At 46.2% G+C, this 20,436-nt stretch overlaps 1 protein-coding gene across 2 annotated transcripts; it reads right to left on the bottom strand.

The window, feature by feature from the left end:
- Positions 1–75: 75 nt before the first annotated feature.
- CUNH1orf116 (chromosome unknown C1orf116 homolog) lies at positions 76–12,580 on the bottom strand. 2 transcript variants are annotated; one of them, XM_012459283.3, is made up of 4 exons: positions 12,406–12,580; positions 6,769–6,954; positions 4,168–4,345; positions 76–2,794 (listed from the first exon to the last, which is right to left on the bottom strand). In XM_012459283.3, exons 2-4 carry the CDS (start codon positions 6,871–6,873, stop codon positions 1,293–1,295), a joined length of 1,785 nt encoding a protein of 594 aa, XP_012314706.2. In that variant the 5' UTR covers positions 6,874–6,954; positions 12,406–12,580; the 3' UTR covers positions 76–1,292. The 2 variants fall into 2 exon arrangements, with proteins under 2 accessions (XP_012314706.2, XP_012314707.1); XM_012459284.3 differs by lacking the exons at positions 4,168–4,345; positions 6,769–6,954; positions 12,406–12,580 and adding an exon at positions 3,405–3,558.
- Between the last annotated feature and the right edge of the window lie 7,856 nt (positions 12,581–20,436).

Raw genomic sequence — 20,436 nt, forward strand, 5'->3', positions numbered from 1 at the left:
GAGAGGTGTTCTGGTTAATGATGAATCACCATATAGGTATCTTCCAAAGATTAAATTAAAAGCCACAGCAGTAACTAATATTCTGAACAATATTTAATCTCTGATGCTTCAGAAGACACTTTGAGATCTTGAAGGACCTTAGCGTTGAGTCTTTGATAGTGACTATGAGTCCTGAGGGTGCTGTGTGGATGTACAACAGCACTGGCTAAGGAGAGGTGGCAGCAGGCAGGCTGACCCGGAGTGAGTCACTTCCCTTCCCCAGCAGCACTGGGCCGGAGCTTCTCTGAGGCACCTCTCACCTCTGATATCCTACTAAGACTGGCAGAGGATGTATTGTGTAGGTTTCCCATCACTGGAACTGAGAAAAATTTAAAACTACCTGCATCAACAACAGTTCTTGGGTGTTTCTAAAGCCCGTGGGCTGGGCTCCCATCTCAATATTGGTCCAGCCCCGGGGTCCGTGCAGGCTGAGATAGGGAGCAGGAAAGCAGGAAGAACAGGAGTAGCAGAGTCAGGGACCACAGCACAGTTTGTAACTGAATTTATCAAGCCTGTGGAGAAGGACTCTCCCTGGTGGAGGTAGTGGCACGAGTATGTGGTCACTTATCCCGCCTTCTCAGACCAGCAGGAGCTCTTCTGCTCTCAGTCAACCCAGAGCTTGGGTTACGGGGATGTGTCCTGTCTTTAGGACTGGTGATACTGAGAAGGCAGTGGGTGAGGAGATAATGAACCAGCTCCTCTTAGCCTAGGCGTTGTCCAGAAGGCTGGAACTGAGAGAGAGAGAGATCTGGCAAGGTATGAGCCAGTCTCCATCTACCATAGGGATTCCAGGAGGCCCGCATTTCATGCGACCCTGCATTTGCTGGATGCAACTAATGTTCAAGTCACTGACATGTCCGTTGTCTCATTTGACTTTTCTTATCGGCTCTGGCTGGGCTTGACTCTACCCAATGTAAGAAAACCTCTAACAAGAGCAAAATTCTGAACAATGACTCATCGTGTTACATAAATAGCTTCAGTGATATACCCCGCCCCCGCCACACACACACCCTCCTGTGAAGATCACCTTCGGAATGATCCATGTGGGCACTCAATGGCACAAAACTCTGAATATAAACGTATGCTTGGATTCAAATCTCTCCCTCCTGTTCATCTTGAGCAGAGAGCATCTGAGAGAACCCTACCCCTGCCCAAGCCCTGAGTTACGCGATGGCAAAGGCTCCCACGTGGAGTCTGCGTCTCTTCTTGTTCAGCCAGGGCGGGGGCGGTACTGGCAGTGCTGGTGGCAGAGTCTACTCCTTCAACAGTCCCAACTTCTTCAGGGCCTCCCTTCTGTGTTCATTGGGGACACCCTTTGGGGAGATCTTGACACTGACACAGGGGGGCCGAGGAAGCTTGTCACGGCTCTGCCCTTGGTAGGACAGGCGCTTGGAGCTCTGCTCCTGCTCCAGGTCAGCCAGCTTGCCTACCTGGATACCTGCAAAGTCTTTCCCTGTGCCCAAGGAGGCCGGGCGGGGCCGAGAATTACGCAAGATGCTGGGCGAGATCTTGTCCAAGACGGAGCCCTTTCCCAGAGAAGTGCTGGTTTTGGGGCTGGCGTCTTTCTCAGCTGAGAGGTAGCTGCTCAGCCCCACACCTGAGCGCTCCAGAGTGTTGGACTTGAAGTTCATCTGTCTCAGGCCAGGGATGTTGCTCTCCTGGAGAGTCAGCCCAGAGTCAGGCTTTGGTGGAGTCAGGGAACTATTTGCCCTTGGGGCCTTAGGGATAGGAATTGGCATGGATTTGGTAGCTGCGACATTGCCTGGAGCTGGGGACTTCATTGGCAAAGGTCCCTGAGCTGGAGCTGGAGATGGAGCCGGAGCTCGAGCCAGAGGCTTCCCTGCAGCAAGAATAGCTGCTGAGGCCTGAGCTGGAGCTGGGGATGGATGCTGGACACGTGTCTCCTTGAGTCTAATGGAGCTGGTGGGCTTACTTAAGTGGAGTCCAGGCTCATCTTGGTCCTGGGGAAGCCCCAGCTTCTCCAGGGCTTCTCTACGTGCTTTCCTCTGCTCTTGCAGTGAAGAGGAGACCAGGCCAGAATCTCCAGGGGCAGCCTCAGTGTGGCGGGACAGCCAGTGCTGGGGATCACTGTGGAAACTGCTTCGGCTGCTCTTCAAAACAATATTAGGTGGCAGCTTCCGGGGCTTAGGGGCTGTGAGAGGAGCCAGTCGGGTGTTTGGGTCCTCCCCTGATGGGAGGGGAGCATCTTCAGCTCTTACATTCTGAGGCAACACTGCAGGAGGAGGCCGGGGTTGTTGTGCGCACCCGGTTGAGCCTGTTTCCTTGGCTTTTTGGGACATGGCCTTTGACGCAGTCTGCTCTCTCTCCTGGGAGCTGGATGGTGTGTGGAGCTGGGGTGTGTGGCCCTGCTGTCCTGGCCCCTCAGGCAGGCTGGCTTCCCTACACTGCCCTGGCTGGGTATCCCGAAAAGCTTCTGGTGGGGGGATGAGCACCACGTCCAAGTCAAGGGCAGCCTCCCGGGGGCTGGCAGGTGCCTGGCTGGGTTCGCTGCTCTGGCTGACCTGCTCTTTCTCAGGCTCTGGCGCAAGCCTCACGGGTTCTCCAGGGGTGTGACTCTTAGCCTGGGTGGTGCTTTTCCTGAAGTTCTGGCTTCTCGCAATGTGGATATTCCTGGGGAGGCTATAGGAGCCAGATCTGAGGCCCAGGCCCTCGGGCTCAGGAGGACGGAACGAGCTGGACTCAGTCACTGTCTTTGGCGCTGGTCCTTGCTGAGTGATGATCTCCTCTGGACCTCCTGTGAAGATCAGAAAGAACATAAAAGAGTGGATAGAGGTGAGGGCCCTGCTGCAGAGGGGAAAGCAATTATTTCCTGAACTCTGATCCCAAACTAACAACAAATGAGTTTTATTTTGTTTCATTTTTACAGGAGCAGAACTTTTGTCTGGATATCATTTAGATTAATAGATCAGTAATAGCAGATCTGGGGACAGGCGCAGTGTCTCGTGCCTGTAATCCCAGCACTTTGGGAGGCCAAAGCAAGTGGATCATTTGAGCCCAAGAGTTCAAGACCAACCAGGGCACCATAAGAGACCCCATTTCTACAAATAATAATGGCAGATCCTTTTTGACTGAGAATTAATTTTCCATAATGGGTGGCAAGAGAGTGACCCCCGATTGCTCTAAGTTCTTGACTCTTCCTCTCCTCAGGCTTCTACAGAGGAACCAGAGTTGGGGATAAATTTGGGACAGTTCCTTCTACCTATCTTGGGACTCCAGATAACTGAGCCCAATGGAAGCCTATGAATAAATGATCTGCTCTTGATTCAGCCAGGCTTCTGCCTCCTTCTACTTTCACTTTCTATGAGCACCTGGATGATTCTGTAATAGTCATAGTGTCCCCACACCAGAAAGTGACTTCTTTCCTTCCAGTGAGCTAGGCAGGTGCATCAGGCCCATGGGGCCAGTGAATCAGTCTCAAGGAGCCAAAAAGTCCTACGTCTCCATTTACAGCTCTAGCTCCAGGGAGGATCTAACTGTTAATAAATATTTGCTAAATGAAACAACGAAAAACTGCAGCCCCAGTGCCAGTGGGACTGCCCTCAGGAGTAAAATGCTCGTCACACTCTGGGACACGTGGCCCCACACATGACCACAGCTGGTGTTCTTCTGTTCCCTTCTGCTGAGCCTCAACACCACTGGCTCTCCACGCTCTCTGACGAGGGCCTCAAGGTGCTTCCCACTGCAGCTGGGGAGCCCTTCCCTCTCCTTATCTCTCCTGCCCTTGTCCTCTGTGCCACCCAGATTAGCTCCCTAGACTGACTCAGTCTCTCCAGAGCCAACCACCCAGCCCTCCCTGACTGCCTCCCCCGCCCCTGTGGTCATATCTCTTTAGAATTTTTCCACAGGAGAATGGGAGCTGGTCAACCCCCTTTCCCTTCCAGGGCTCTGATACTTTATAGAAAGACATAGGAAGCTGGCTTGCCAGCGGTTCCTCCTTCCCTCCAGGGATAAAGCTCTGTTTAGCCAGGAGAGTGGTAGGGAGTGTGGCTGCTCCTTCTTCTGCCTGTGACCCTTGGGGCAGAGGGCAAGCAAGGGAGAAAGTGGCCGGAGGGACATCTTGATTTCCTGGGTTTTGCTGGAGTTCTACCCCAGAGAGATCTGCCTTACCCTGGGGAGTGGGCTGGGTTATGGGCAGTGCTCGGAAACCTCTGGGAGTTGTGGCTGGCTCAGACTCGTCAGTGGACAGTCCGCTGTCAGCCTCTGTGTCCAGTGAGCCAATGGTCTCCTCCAGGAAGAGCAGACACTCCTTCTCTTCAGCGGACAGGAAGTCGTAGCTGCTATCACTCTGTAGGGGAGCGAGAACAGGAGAGGGGGAGAGAGCTGTGAGAAAGAGCTCCCTCCGCAGAAACTGGCGGGGCCTGAGAACCACCCTGCGGAGGGGAAGGAATGCTGAAGAGCTGGAAACCTTTCCCTCCTGCTACTCTGCAAACCGCTGAGTTGCTTCCTGAAACCGTAGGCCCCAGGGAGGACAGAGACTGTCAGGGGCTGGCCCACCAGCACCCAGGTCCCGAGCTGGGGAGGCACAAGGCCGCGGCCTTTCTTTGGCTCCGTCCTGGCTGGAATACTTAGGGGCACAGATGAGAAGCAGTCCCAAGTTCCAATTCCAATTCCTCTGTGTGACCTTTGTCAAACATTTCACTTTGGGCATCTCTGATTTAGAGGTGCCCCAAATTAGAAGGGCAACATAACAATTTGACCTGGAACGTTAGTGGTATTGCTTCTAACTTTTAAAAGTACTTCTGCATACTTGATCTGGTATGTGAAGGACAGAATGAGGAAAGACAGGAAAGGCAGCCAACTACAGGCTGCCAGGCCAATGGGAACTGCGGCATGACTAGCCACAGATAAATGTACTAAGTGATTTATACTTGACTTTGAAACGCATTCCATAGGAGATATTTTCCCCTTGTAATTTACTTTCTTGATGACATTTGGCTCTGGCTAATGTTCAAATAAGTGTGCATTTCTAAAGCAAATATTAACTTAAAGGGGGAGGTTGGTGGAGAAACTGGATGGTATGGGAGGAGGGAAAAGCAGCTTAGTATTAAATATTAAGTGGATCTTAAAGTAGACCATATTCATTATGAGGGAGTACACAGAGGTGTCTGGAAGAAAACAATAACGGTCATCTCAGGCAGTCACTCTCTATGTTGTGCCAGGACAAGAAGGTTGATGGAATTGCTCCTCCACAGAGGAGGTTGAAGAGGAAACAAAAGAGCAAACTGGAATGTAAGAAATTTTGGCTGAGTCCCTCCTTGGCGTCTCCACCCCTTTTCCTAATATTTGAGACACTTCAGAGTTGTATATTCTTCAGGCCCACCCAGATAGCCAGGGAAGATTTTGAGAAAGCTCTAAAAATATCCTGGAGAGAGTAGAGACGGTTGCAGAATGACCCTTTCAGTTGCTTCTGCCCCTTAAAGAGCCACCTGTCTGTTGACTGACTTAGGCCTCCATGTGAAAGGAAGCCCCAAATAGAGCCCCTGGCAGCCCTGAAGCTGACTCCAAGTTTCTTGAAGAAAAACATCTTTATTGTCCTCTTTCCCGTAAAATAGCCTTGCCAAGGATATGCTGTCTCTGAGTTTCTCCTTCATGAATGATTCACTTTGAAATTTTTAAACCCTGTCACAATCTGTGTCCAGTGGTATGTGACTATTGCACTGGCCTCAGCCTAACAGACATAGAAAGATGTCTCCACAGCCCCATTATCTAGGGTCAAAAAGAAATTTTGTGTGATTTCATGCACTTTGGATTTGTGCGTGTCTGCTCCTTTCTGTACTCTGTTTTTACGTATCAAAATCCATTGATTGTCTTAGACACTCTTGACATTCAGTAGACACCCTTATAATCCTTAAATTTCCAAATACCTCCATAGGATATAAAGCGACAAAGCGTAAATTCTCCAGGATTCTTATGTACGTGACAAGCATGAACAACAAATGTTTGCATCTAGATGCAGGACAGATTTACTCTTTCACACCAGCCTTACAACAACTGAGATTTAAATTCATGCCCAGAAAAATTACAGTTTATTAAATGCCACCCACAAGTAGCTAAACACAGTGACTTTGGAAGATTCTTAGTCTCTGCTCTAGAAAGGCTGTTTGTTCTCTACACAGAGGCATATGCTAGGTGCTTTACCTGTATCTCATTTACTCCCTACAAATTGAATTAAGTATAAACATTATCCCATTTGAAAACTGAGGAGATTAAAGCTTAGAGAAATTAAGTAATTTGCCCAAGGTCATACAGCTTATAAGTAGAGAACTCAGATCTGTTTGGTTCCAGAACCTAGGCTCCTAATTACCTATTTTCTTTGATCTTTGTAATAGACTAAAGTAATGCTGCTCGTTGCAGAGAACCTCAATAATCCGCGTGCTACAAGAACCTACCTTCTGGTTTCCACCATGACCTCAGATTACAGGCCTGCTCTCTCTGCTCAACCCAATGCCCAACCTAATGAAAACTGTGGGAAAAAGTCTCATTTGCCCTATTGCTGTCTAAGGTTATCCCATCCTGTTCTCTATAGAGCCAGGGCTGACTCAGGCAGAAAGCACCCACTGATGTTGTGATTCACTCCCCAACGAGGAAGATGAAAGAGAAGGTGCAGTGAGCCGGGATGGATGGCAGGAAAGGACAGGACAGGGCAGGGCAGGGCAGGGCAGGTGTGCAGAGAGCAGACCAGGTTGCAGGAGGGAGAGTATTACGTACAGATCCAGAGCGGGTGGAGGTGCTGCTCATCATGCTGTCACAGCTGCCGACACGGGTCACGGGTTCTGAGCCAGTCCCCGCTGGCCACACCTCCCTCTCGGGCATCGCCTGAAACAAGGCGCAGGGATGGCAAAGGGGGCTCCCAGAGGGGAAGTGAGGGGAAGTGAACAATGTCCCAAGCCGGGCCTGAAAAGAGAAGAATCAAAGCCACATGTGAGCCGAGGCTTCGGCAAGGCTCTGCCCAGGCCCTGGGCGGCATGGCGGGAAGGACACCAAGCAAGCAGAGAGCTGGAAGGGGGCCATGAACAGCCACTGCCCAAGACCTCCGGCCTGTATGGAAGGACCCTGGAGCTGGCTCAAATACATGCAGAAGGACGGACTTAGGTGGTAGAGAGGCAGTCTAGTCAGAGAGAAACTTCTACTACTACTCTTATATTTTTCTCTCAACCAGGGAGCTTAACCTACATTTTCATTACTATAAGCAATACATATTACAGGGGTTAATAGCTTGGGTTCTGGAGTTAGTTGGGTCTGGGCTCAAATCCCAGTTTAGCCATTTACAGTTATGTGACTTGAGGCAAATTACTCTGAGTCTGTTTTTCCGCATTAAATAAGGTTAGTATAAGGATTACATGAAAGAACAGTTAGCACAGTTTAGTTGGTAGTAAATACCCTAACACCTCATGAGTCCACAGTTAACTGTTATTGTTCTTGTAACGAGAAAAAGACAAGATCCATCCGGGATCAAACTAAATTGAAACAAGAGAAACAAGAGCTAGAAAAGAAGGATTCTGGTTCAATCGAAGACTGTTGGCTTGAGCAAAGAAACAGGTCCCATAATAATACCTATCTCATGGGGTTATTGTGAGAACATAATACTCTATATAAAACACTTTGCACAGTGTAAATTGTCACCTGCTCTCAAGTCAATATCATCAACATCATCACAACCACCACTGCTATGTCCATCTTTAGCTCCCTAGCCTGGAGGCATAAACAGGGCACCTGCAGCGGGTGACACAAACCTATTTTCCTTCTAGTGCCTCTGTTGTTGCCCATATTCCCAGTGAGATTCCCTAGCCCGTGCCAAATGAACAAGAGGAGTGTCCCATGTAGCTCCCTCCCAACTCCAATTCCTTAGGGAAAGAAAGTTTCAAGGTAATCGTTAACAATAGTAGTAGCAAAGGAAGGCAGTGCCACCTTCCCTCTGAAAGTCCCAAGGATTTTTATGTGTCTGCTTGTGGGAAATGCTCCAATGAACACAGGCAGGCCAGAGGTGAGTGTCCTATGTTAAAATGAAATTCTAAAAGAATTAAGATGAAAAGACCGTTCCAAGATCAAATAGAGAGGTGGAGGAGAGCCGGAATTAGAATAAAGTTTGTCTTATTCTAAATCCATATTTTCCCTATAATGCCATCCTACATTTTCTTTCATCCTTCCTACCCTCCAAATACTAGGTAAAAAGTTTTAGAAGAAAACGTGATCTGTTTGAGATCTGGAGGCTTGGGGTTTAGATGTGAGGGCAGATGTCCTCTTGGCCTTTGTTAATCATCACTTCCAATGCCAAAGTCAGGTTCGGGCTGGGTTGGGTGAGTCAGCCTTCCAACCCTATAGAGCTACAAGTATGGAGCCCCATGGAGCTCCTCTTCTGCTTGGGAGGAGTCTCTCAAGAGGGGCAGGTGTGGAGGGAGGATATTGGGGAAAAAAGAGGAAAGATATCTAGCAAGCCATCTGTTTCACAGGGGTCCAGATCCTCCTAGGAGATATGGAGGGGATTGGAGGGGCAGTGATAGCAAAGAAGCCCACTGATAAATAAACATGGGGTAAGGCAGTTCTTTTTTTTTTTTTTTTTTTTTTTTGAGACAGAGTTTCGCTCTTGTTATCCAGGCTGGAGTGCAATGGCGCGATCTCGGCTCACTGCAACCTCCGCCTCCTGGGTTCAGGCAATTCTCCTGCCTCAGCCTCCCGAGTAGCTGGGATTACAGGCACGCGCCACCATGCCCAGCTAATTTTTTGTATTTTTAGTAGAGACGGGGTTTCACCATGTTGACCAGGATGGTCTCGATCTCTTGACCTCGTGATCCACCCGCCTCGGCCTCCCAAAGTGCTGGGATCACAGGCGTGAGCCACCGCGCCCGGCCCCGGGGTAAGGCAGTTCTTAGGATTTCTTCTTGAGGTTAGCCTCCCAATACTCAGAAGAAACAGGAACATGAGAATCATGTGGATGAAGTTCAGTCATCTCAGCCACCCACTCCATGAATGATGGCCAAGTTCAGGGAGGATTAACCCATTCCTAACATTCTATAGGGTTGAGGCCACTATAGCAAAGGAGATCCATCTCTGTGAGTTTAGGCACACAGGAAACGCTCAAAAAATGCTGAATGAATGAACTTGCCATCCGTTCTAGGGTCTATTGGGTTGAACTTTTGGAAGGCTTCTTCTTGGCTTCTAATCTATTACTGTGAGTTTTTTCTTAAATATTTAATTTCCCAGATAATACATGGCTCAGTGGAATCTGGGCAATGTTTTCAGTTAAACTAACATTAATGAGCACCTAATAATAGGTACTGGTGGTACAAAACTGTGTAAGACAAAGACATTGTTGTCAAAAAGTCAGCGTAGATCTAAGGGTCTAGTTTTGGGCTCCAATTTTCTTCTGTGTAAAAATCAGGGCATAAATATTTAAAGTGACTCACTGTAATTAACATAATATTCTCTATGAATGGATGAGCAGATGCTGCCTCTTACTTTCAGAGAAAATTACTACCCTGTGCTTCCAAGTATGCTTTAGACTTTACATAGGTTTTCTAGTCTCTCTTTCCTACCAGAATCTAGGATGTCCTGGGAGGCCGAGGTGGGTGGATCATGAGGTCAGGAGTTCGAGACCAGCTTGGCCAACATGGTGAAACCCTGTCTCTACTAAAAATACAAAAATTAGCCAGGTGTGGCGGCCCACGCCTGTACTCTCAGCTACTCAGGAGGCTGAGGCAGAAGAATTGCTTGAACTCGGGAGGCAGAGATTGCAGTGAGCCAAGATTGCACCATTGCACTCCAACATGGGCAACGGAACGAGACTATGTCTCAAAAAAAAAAAAAAAGAATCTAAGATGTACTCAAGTAGTTGGAAGAGATAAAAGCAGTAGCAAAAGCACTGCTTCACAAGAACACAGCATGCCACAGTTCGCAAAGTGCTCTCACATGTGCTAATTAGATCTTCTGCGTAAACTGGAAACATAGGCAGGATGTGACGTTTTCTTCATTTTACAGATGAGAAAGTTAGAGCTCTTACCACTACCCCTTCCTAAGGGAAACGGCGAATGACCTATATCTGCATATACAGGGCGGCCCTCCACACGGCATCTCAGGGACTATCTGGATGCAAGAGGGGCATGCCCCTGAGAATGGTTACTGGCCATGCCTGACTGAAACACTAAAAGCCTTAAGACCCCCCTCTCCTACAACTTCATACCTTAAACCCTGAAAATTATCTGCTTCAGCTTTATACTTCCAGGCCAGTGTATTACCTCAACAGCAGATATTTCCACAGTAAAGAAATGACACCAACTACCAAGGAAGATCATGTCTTTAGGAATTACACAATCCCTGCAGAGAGGAATCTGAATCCGAAACCAAAGCTGAGTGAGGCACTGTCACCTCATCTCCACACCTAGTTTTCTGACCTAAAGAATCTGAAAGGTTAAAAAAAAAATGCTGCATTTCCTTTTACCGACTTTATAACCTTGAACTTGGGGGCTATTTTAAGGCAGCCATTGAAACCCTGATAAGAAGCCTGAGAAACAAGCAGAACACTCAAGGTGAGAGTTTAGTGTCTTTTAACCCTTGACCTCTTTGGGGACTTAACAGGAGGAGGGAATGGGTTAAGAAATACGCAGTGCCTATAATCAGGGCCACCCATCCAAAGACACATTAAATATTAACTACTCCACTGACTGAAATACTCAATACTGCCAAGCTAGGAAGAGAGGAAATAAAGGTGAAGTTTTGGCATCTGGAGAGGGTGTAGTGGGGAGAGGGCTCCAGCCCCATCCCAGGTTGGCTTGTCTGTACATTCTCATCAGATCCAGGTCCCTCTCATCCTCCGCCTCCCAGGAACTCACTCACATGTCCTCCAAGAGCTCTGCTTCTCTGCCTACTAGTCAGAGAGATTTCCTGCTTCTCAATTCAGGTCTCTGCTTCTTGCTGACTACCCAGAAACGTGGCTTAGGCTGGAAAATATCCTAAGAAAAATATCAGAAAGACTAAAATTTGCACTATGTGCATATCTGTCTCTATGAGCACATGGGCAAGTTTCTGTGTGTGTTTAGGCAACATTGTCATCTTTTCTTTCACCAGTGGATTTGAGGGAAGGAGCACATAGAATACTCTCTGCATAGAAGAGCTTTGTTAGACACTGTGGGCACTCTTTATTCTTAAGTTCACCATCTAGGGCAGCCCTCAGTCAGTGAGTGTGGGCTGTTGGCTCTGTGGTGTGAGGTAAGCTCAAGCCTGAATCTCCAGTTGCCAAGACTGGAAAACCATTATATTTTCACTCAGGGCTGTGTGTGCCAGGCCCTGGAGCTGGCACTGAGATCTTCCCACTTCCCTCTTCTCTGCAGCAGGAGGAAGAGTCAATGTTAGGGACCAAAGTGTTAAACCCCCCAGGTCAGATAATGGAGAAGCAACTTGCTACTCTGACTCGACTCCTACATCTGCCTTCCTTCTGCAGGTAAATCTGCCACACAAACTGCCAACTGGGACACCTGCAGGAAAACAAATCAAAGCCACCACTCTGGTCTGCTTCTCTCTCTGCGGACTCTGCCACACTACCTTGGCCTGAGCCCCACTTGGAACTCTAACTAGACTTCACATGCAGCCAGGAAATATTCATGTGGGTGAGGCCAGGCACAGCCGGGGAGCTTTCTGTTTGCCAGACTCTGCATCTATTAACAGGCAAAGTCAGAAAGTTAATTGAGTAGAACCCAAATAAACTTGACTTTGCAGCTAGATTATCCATGAGTTTTCTAAAGATGAGCTGGTAGCTGGAGTTGAAGTTTTCCCCACAAACAAACCTCATATCCCCTTACAAACAACCTAGTACAGCTCACGACTAACACACCTGTCCACAGAGAGCTCCATCGTCAAACAAGCATGATCGAACACACACACACACTGCACCCATTATTTAAATAAAGATCAACACCGAGCTGATAAAGTCACGGGAGAATTTCCTGTCACAAACGCAATGGAAAACCAAAATACTCTTCCCCCATTTTGACTCCCTCTATTTCAACTTTTCTTTTCCAAAATCACAACTCGATTTCAATTGTTCGGAGATGGAAATTTCCAAAACAAATCTATTTTCTTTTTCTTGTTGTTTGCACAATATGCCTATCCAACCTAAACGGGTAAATGAAAAAGAAGATGCCTCCCAGCCCTGGTCTCCACAAAAATGCTGCAACCTCAAGTCACTACCCACCTGATCTGATCCCAGAAGGGACTCAGAGAACTGAGGGGCTAAGAGGGCAGCGCCCGAGCTGGGGTATAGAGGGACGCCTCTCCTCCCCTGTAGCTCTGATTCCCCAGGAAACCCCTCCTCTTGCTGCAGGATAAGCAACAGTTGGTTAGTGATTAACTCACCTCCACTGGGTTGGGGGCTGAAGAGAGGAAAAGAAATACCCTTCTATTTCAAAGGGCAGAGACAGAGGCTGCTTCGTTGCCTCCTACTGTTTTCTTCTCCTTTTGACCTCCTCCTGACTTACCTAGACAGGTAAGTGCTTCGTCTGTCCTGACGGTTCCCCACCCTGCCACTGACTCAGCCAATCCTAGCCTCCCTCCCCACCTCTCATTCCAGCTGTTTCCTCAGGGAGGGAATGGGAGGGGAATGAGCAGGGCGGTGCTGCTCCCACTTAGCCAATCATCTCCTGCCTTCCCCTTCCCTGTTTAGAGCTAATAAAGAGCTCTTTAAAAAAGAGGGCTGGAAGGAGGAGGAGCTGGTTTGGGCTGAGACTGGAAGGGCAGGTGACAGGGAGGGAGTAGGCAGACGTAGTAGATATATTTAATCTTGGTGTAAAGGAACACAGACAGTCCTCTGGGCAGTGTGCTTCTCCACAGGTCTGCATGAAACAGGTTTTCCATCTAGAACCGCCTTCTTCCACTTGGAGCTTAGTTTTCTCCTGAATTCTCTAAGCTAAACTCCTTTGTGGTCAGTTTTGAGGCTAGCTTTTCTAGCTGTTGAAAGTCATTTTCTTCCCCAAGCCTACTACGAGCTCATAATCTTAGCAATTCCATTCATATCCACTAAGGAGGGTATCCCAAGGATAGGGATGCTGTCGCTGGGCCAGTCTCGTGCCAGTGCTCGCCAACTATCTCCTTGGCCTAATTTATTTCTGGGGGAAATAAAACCGTTCATCCGCTAAGAGGCGCCCAGCCTGATGAAAGAGCAACCGGACAGCTTGAAAGGAGAGAACATGCACTCTGTTATCTGGGCCTCTGCTCTCTTTTAGCTGTTCACATGGAAGGTGGCAACACATATTCTGAAATAAAAACCAAATAAGCTACCAACCAGTTTAGCAACTCCTGCCTCCTTTCATGAACTGATATTTGGCACTTGCAGGGAGACGAGAGTAGGTGGAAGAATCTGCTGCTTTTGGGGAAGAAACGGAGATCACTCTAACCAGATAGGATTTTTGCCTGGAAGCTGGTTCTTCCTGGAGGTAGGTTATCCTTGATATCTATCAGCATTTGAGGTATTCCACTTACTAGCATTAAAAGGGCGAGAAGGAAATTTAAAATCAATGTACACAGTAATTGCCAAAATTGATTTAGCTCTTGCTATTTTTCCAGGTATTGTGCTGAGCATTTTTATGTATCTTTTTACTTAGTCTTTAACTTCAAAAAGTAGGCATTTATTAATATCTAAATTTTACAGGGAGGTTAAAAAACTTTTTTTTTTTACCTGCACATGGGTATTTATAGCAGCGTTATTCATAGTTGCCAAGACTTGGAAGCAACCAAGGTGTCCTTTGGTAGATAAATGAATAAACAAACTGTGGGGTATCCAGAGAATGAAATACCATTCAGTGCTAAAAAGAAATGAGCTCTCGGCCGGGCACAGTGGCTCACGCCTGTAATGCCAGTACTTTGGGAGGCTGAGGCAGGTGGATCACCTGAGATCAGGAGTTTGAGAACAGCCTGGTCAACATGGCAAAACCCCATCTCTACTAAAAATACAAAAATTAGTCGGGCATGGTGGTGGGTGCCTGTAATCCCAGCTACTCAGGAGGCTTAGGCAGGAGAATCGCCTGAATCCTGAGAGGCAGAGGTTGCAGTGAGCCGAGATTGCGCCACCGCACTCCAGCCTGGGTGACAGAGCAAGATGAAAGAAAGAAAGAAGAAAGAAGAAAAAGAGAGACAGAGAGAGAGAGAAAGAAAGAAGGGAGAGAAAGAAAGAAAGAAAATGAAAGGAAGGAAAGAAAGAGCAAAAGAAAGGAGGGAGGGATGGAGGGAGGGGGGAGGGAAGGAAGGAAGGAAGGAAGGAAGGAAGGAAGGAAGGAAGGAAGCTCTCAAGCTATGAAAGGACAGGGAGGAATTTTAAATGCGTTTACTAAGTGAAAGAAACCAATTGGAAAAGTCTGCACGCTGTGTGATTAGCATTCTGAAAAAGGCTAAACTATGAAGACAGTAAAAGATCAGTGGTTGCCAGGGGTAGGGGAAGCAGGGATGAACAGGCAGAGCACAGAGGATTTTTAAGGCAGTGAAACTACTCTGTATGAGACTATAATGATGGACACATCTATACATTTGTCCAAACCCATAGAACACACAGCACCAAGAGTGAACCCTAATATTAACTATGAACTCCAGTGACAATGATGTATCCATGGAAATTCATTGATTTTAATAAACGCACCACTAGGCGGGGTGCAGTAGCTCATGCCTGTAATCTTAGCACTTTGGGAGGCTAAGGCAGGTAGATCACCTGAGATCAGGAGTTCGGGACCAGCCTGGCCAACATGGCAAAACCCAGTCGCTACTAAAAATACAACAACAACAACAACAAAAAAATAGCAGCGCTTGGTGGTGCACACCTGTAATCCCAGCTACTCAGGAGGCTGAGGAAGGAGAATGGCTTGAACCCGGGAGGTGGAGGTTGCAGGGAGCTGAGATTGTGTCACTGCACTCCAGGCTGCATGATGGGAGTGAGACTTCATCTTAAAAATTAAAATAAAATAAATAAATGCACCACTGTGCTGGGGGCAGGAAAATGGGGAGTGACTGCTTCATAGGAACAAGATTTACACTTGAGATGATAAAAACATTTTGGACTGGGCACGGTGGCTCATGCCTGTAATCCCAGCACTTTGGGAGGCTGAGGCAGGCAGATCATGAGGTCAAGAAATCGAGACCATCCTGGCCAACATGGTGAAACCTAGTCTCTACTAAAAATACAAAAATTAGCTGGGCGTGGCGGTGCGCACCTGTAGTCTCAGCTACTCGGGACGCTGAGGCAGGAGAATCGCTTAAACCTGGGAGGCAGAGGTTACAGTGAGCCCATATCACGTCACTGCACTCCAGCCTGGTGACAGAGCAAGACTCTGTCTCAAAAAAAAAAAAGAAAAAGAAAAAAAAGAAAAATGTCACTGGGCGTGGTGGCTCACACCTATAATCCCAGCACTTTGTGATGCTGAGGCAGGCAGATCACCTGAGGTCAGGAGTTTGAGACCAGCCTAACTAACATGGCGGGACCCTGTCTCTACTAAAAATATATTAAAAAATCAGCCAGGCATGGTGCTGACACAAGCCTGTAGTCTCAGCTACTCAGGAGACTGAGGCAGGAGAAAAAACTTTTTCAAGACTATGTAGCTAGGAAGAGGCAAGGCAGGGATTTCAATTCAGGCAGTAATACATCAAGGTTGTCATGAATCAGCACAATGCCAGTCCGCCTCTATTTTGGATAGAATCTCAAGTGGGAATCATGAAATACACAGATAATCTGCAGGTGTAACTCCAGCAATTAGATTCGTCCTTTTCCATTTCATTTCCTACTTGAAGCTATTAATATGTTTTATAACAAGATGACACATGGCTTTTCTCTTTTCTCTTTCTGTGATAATGGTTGGATAGCAAAGAAAAAGCACGGTGATCCTGAGGCCAAGGTAAAGGTGAGGTGGTACAGGACTAATAGACAGGAAGGAGTTTGGAGGAAGCCTGGGATAACCCAGTGCCCTGTCAGCAGCCTATGGATATCATAGCTGAATGAGCGCTTCGGGCTATGACCTCTCTCCCTGGTGTGTCATTCAAACATGTATGATGTCATAATACTAACAAAACAGGAAGGGCATCTCCAAACCAGCAGTTCAGTGCAACCAAAGTCACACCCATGGATGAAGTCACTGAAGTCGATCCAGCTTCATAGGTGTGTGATTTGAACATTTGCTAAAAAAAAAATTGACTTATGAGAATTAACCTCCAAGAGGATAGTAGACACAGTCTTATTTGTGAACAGACATAGTTTCCAGTTATAATAAAATTAGGATAACCAGGAGGAACCCCTATCTTTTACCAGGTAGAAGCAGGGACATAGACAAAATCATTTTTCTTTTCCTCCCTTTCTTCTCAGAAATGTTTTCTTTCTGTAAATTATGAAATATTTCAGATACCCTGACATAACAAACACAACCATACCTAACACCCAGCCCAGGAAATAAAACGTAAACATCACAGTTGAAGTTACTTACAAGCCTTGAGCCTCCCTTCCCTGCAAACACACATATGCTGTAGCTGAAATACATCTCAAATTTTGTGTTTCCCATTCTCCACGTACTTAAATTGTTTTCCCTGGAATTCATATTGTTTTATTGTTTTTGTTTTATTTTATTTTTGCTTAGAAATGTACCAAGTCTCTAACATTTCAAGAGAATTGGAAAGGAGGCCTGGACTACAGAAAAGGGAGGATTTCCAAAGTCAGTCAAAAGCCTGATAGAGTAAGGCTTCCCGGTTGACATAGGTCATCATTTGAGGGATTATGTGTGTCATTGCTCTTAATATGTAAATGTCTGTTTGATGACCAGACTCTGTGGAAACTAATTACAGCCCAGCTCACCTGACTCAGCTGTTCCCTCCTTCTCCATCCTTGCAAGCTATTGTGGTCAAGTCATCTCCTTGACTGTCAGAGGCTAGTTTACGATTTTCTTTCCCAGCGCAACCTCCCTACTGAGGCACCTCTCTTCCCCCTAGGTGTACATGCACACACGCGCACGCACACACACACACCACTTGAAAACTGAAATATACCACAGTCATTGGTCCAACTTTCCCCTTATGCCCCTTATAGACTCTGCGAAATAGTTGTGGACCACCGTTCTAACCGTTCATGATGCTTAGTTATTCACACTACAGTCTCATCCTAGCAGCGTCTACTTTTCCCTTTCCTCTCCAAAGGAAAAGTAATTAAGTTACTTTGAACATATGCTGTCACCATCCTTAAGAAACACTTGGCACCCAGCATGTTCATGTTACCGGGCATGATACTATATGCTGGGGCTCTGAGTGTGACCTCTAAAATATTGGGGGAAGAGAGGGTTTTATTCCTCAAGTAGGGGTTGGGAAAATGAGAGCTTTCTTTAAAGAGAGCACAGCTAGGGAAGAATTCAGATGAGGATAATTATAATTTGGCTGTAAGACGTGGGACTGATAGCATAGATTAAGACATCAAATAGATCACCAAGTTCTCACCAAAGTGACATTAGCGTTAAGACTAAAATAATCTGATGAGGACTAAAGCACGTAATTAAGTAAACTTGGATGAAGGAGTTCTGAAATCACTTAACGTTAAGTAGTTTTAGGGAGTATTTGTTTTTCCTTTCTTTTTTGAGAGCAGGGTTTCTTCAGTTCACCTATCATAGAAATGTGGAGGACTCTGCTGCCCCTTACTTCCTAGAACTAATTAAAGTTTGAGGGCTAAGATCACCAATTAGCATCAGCGAATTTTTCAAGAAATGCCAAATCTTAATGTGTTCACAACTGGATTCACATTCAGCATGTCCAGTACCCCTCAAATGTCCTCTCTCCTCTATCCCGTCCCAGCTAGTGGCATCACCGTACTTCTCACCCAGGCGTGAGAAGACCTCACAGTCATTCTCGAATACATCTCGTGAGATAGCTTTCATACCTCTTTCCGATTCTTTGTCCTCCCTATTCTGGTTCAGAATTTCACTGTCAGTGAGATCGTGGACCGCTAGAGGTGGAGGAGACTACAGAACCTACTCGTTGCCCCTATTCCATTCTACAGACACACATCTGAGTTGTCCGTCTTCTTAAAATACTGTGATGGGTCTTTTTGGCATTCAGGATTAGCTTCAGAGGAGTCCCTGTTATGACATAAAAAGACCTCCATGAGCTGGCGGTACATGCTTCTCCTAGCATAACTTCATTTATATTCTTGACTAGAGCCACATCCACTCTTTCTGAAACTGCTGTGCTTTCACGCTTCTGGGCCTTTGCCCATGTGGTACACTCTGCTTGGATCCCTTCCCACCCTTGGCATCCTGGCTTAGTATTATGCTTCCTTCAGAGTTCAGCTTAAGCATGACCTTCTTTTGGAATAGAATTTTACGTACAACTCCACTGTAGTCTCTTAACACAATGTACACATCTGTATGTTCAAACCGCGAGGATATAACTGTCCTCTTTCTCTCCCTGTAAATTTTGGATTCATAAAAGGCACCAATTTTTTTCTATGTATTACTCTTCTATTCTATTGTAATAGTTATATATTAATGTCAAAACTGCTGATAAACTCCCTGGCAACTGAACTCCTTAAGAAACTTGTCCTGAAAAATTTATTCTTCATGATCATGTTGAAAGATAATCCATCTACTGCTACAATTTTACATATTGCTTCTTCCTGAATCTTGTCCTTTGACACGCTGTTAAACTCTGCATTGTTCTTAGAAGTAATGGGCATTGGCTCATCAGGCTTGTTTTCAGAGGCTTTTGACCTTTTGATGTCATGAATATGTCTGTGAATCTGAGATGCCCTATGAAGGCCCTGAATTGATGATGCTTCACGGTGCGGTGATTTAACATGTATCTAGCCATGGGACAACTGATTTCCCTTATATTTCTTATAATAAAATGCTCCTAACATTCTTCATGTTCTTTACTAATTATTACGGATATCTAAAAATTAATAAATAAGAAATATCAAGATTAATAGCATTGGCAAAGAACTATAGCTTAAAGCCAATATTCAAATAGTGGAAATGCCAGGTAACATTATTGGATTCCTAGGGGGAATTATTGGGATCTCCTAGGTAGCTCCCGACAGCCCTACACAGAATCACTTGTTGAAATTCCCAATCTAAAATTTTGTTTTACTTTCCAAATTAGTTATTTCTTGGAATAGTTTTCATTGAATTTGCATAAAATGCATACTCAGTATACATTTATTAATATTTATTTTCTTTGCTATAATGACTCACTAATAGTAGACAGGGCCATGGAACACACACTTACCACATGGTGTACTAGTCTGTTTGCATTGCTATCAAGGATACCTGAGACCTAGTAATTTATAAAGAAAAGAGGTTTGGCTGGTCATGGTGGCTCATGCCTGTAATCTCAGCAATTTGGATGGCCGAGGCAGAAGGATTGCTTGATCTCAGGAGTTTGAGACCAGCCTGGGCAACATGGTGAAACCCTGTCTCTACTAAAAATACAAAAATTCGCCAGGCATGGTAATGTGCACTTGTAGTACCAGCTACTTGGGGGCTAAGGTGAAAGGATGGCTTGAGACAGAGATCAAGGCTGCAGTGAGTCATGATCCTGCCACTGCACTCCAGCCTTGGTGACAGAGCAAGACCCTGTCTCAAAAAAAAAACAAAAAAAGGAAAGAGATTTGTTTGGCTCATGGTTCTGCAGGCTGTACAAGCATGGTGCCAGCATCTGCTAAGCTTCTGGTGAGAGTCTCAGGAAGCTTACAATCATAACAGAAGGCAAAGGAAGAGCAGGCAGTGTCGCGCGGTGAGAGAGGAAGGAGGTGCTAACATGCATACTCAGTATACATTTGTTAACATTCTTTTATTCGCTATAATGACTCGTTAACAGTAGACAAGGCCATGGGACATACACTTACCACATAATGTTAGTCTGTTTGCATCACTATAACGGAATACCTGAGACCTAGTAATTTATACAGAATAGAGGTTTGGCTGGGCGTGATCTCACGTGAGAACTTAGAACTTACCCGTTACCAAAAGGACAGCACCACACATTCATGAGGGATCTGCCTCTATGACCCAAAAGCCTCCCACTAGGCCCACCTCCAACTCTGGAAGTCACGTTTCAACATGAGACTTGGAGGGGATGGAACGTCCACACTATATCACATGGCAACAGCTCTAAGCAAGACAGACCAAATAGACTGTGACCATTTGCCTCCTACCTGCTGGTGTCTCGGTTCCCAGAAATGTCACCTTTAATGGTTGACTCAACCTGTCAGCATTTCCTGCTCTTGCTTTTTTATTTGGTGTTGCTGGATTCCTTTGAGTCACTAACATCTTTATGTTGATGTTTGAGGTTTGATGATGTAGACGATGATGATAACAGGCAGATTGGTACCACTGTAAATTCATGCGTAGCAACCTCAAGTGTGTACTCTATACTGCA

Source organism: Aotus nancymaae, unplaced genomic scaffold (assembly GCF_030222135.1).
Source record: "Aotus nancymaae isolate 86718 unplaced genomic scaffold, 86718_ANA_hifiasm-v0.15.2.pri h1tg000039l, whole genome shotgun sequence".
NCBI classification, from domain to species: domain Eukaryota; kingdom Metazoa; phylum Chordata; class Mammalia; order Primates; family Aotidae; genus Aotus; species Aotus nancymaae.

What these genes read in the sequence shown, in the direction of transcription:
- CUNH1orf116 (XM_012459283.3), bottom strand. Translation starts at nt 6,873, where the DNA reads ATGCCCGAGAGGGAGGTGTGGCCAGCGGGGACTGGCTCAGAACCCGTG. An exon ending in CCTCCACCCGCTCTGGATCT is followed by an intron (nt 4,346 to 6,768) that starts GTACGTAATACT and finishes GCTCCCCTACAG; the next exon opens with AGTGATAGCAGCTACGACTT. An exon ending in AACCCAGCCCACTCCCCAGG is followed by an intron (nt 2,795 to 4,167) that starts GTAAGGCAGATC and finishes TGATCTTCACAG; the next exon opens with GAGGTCCAGAGGAGATCATC.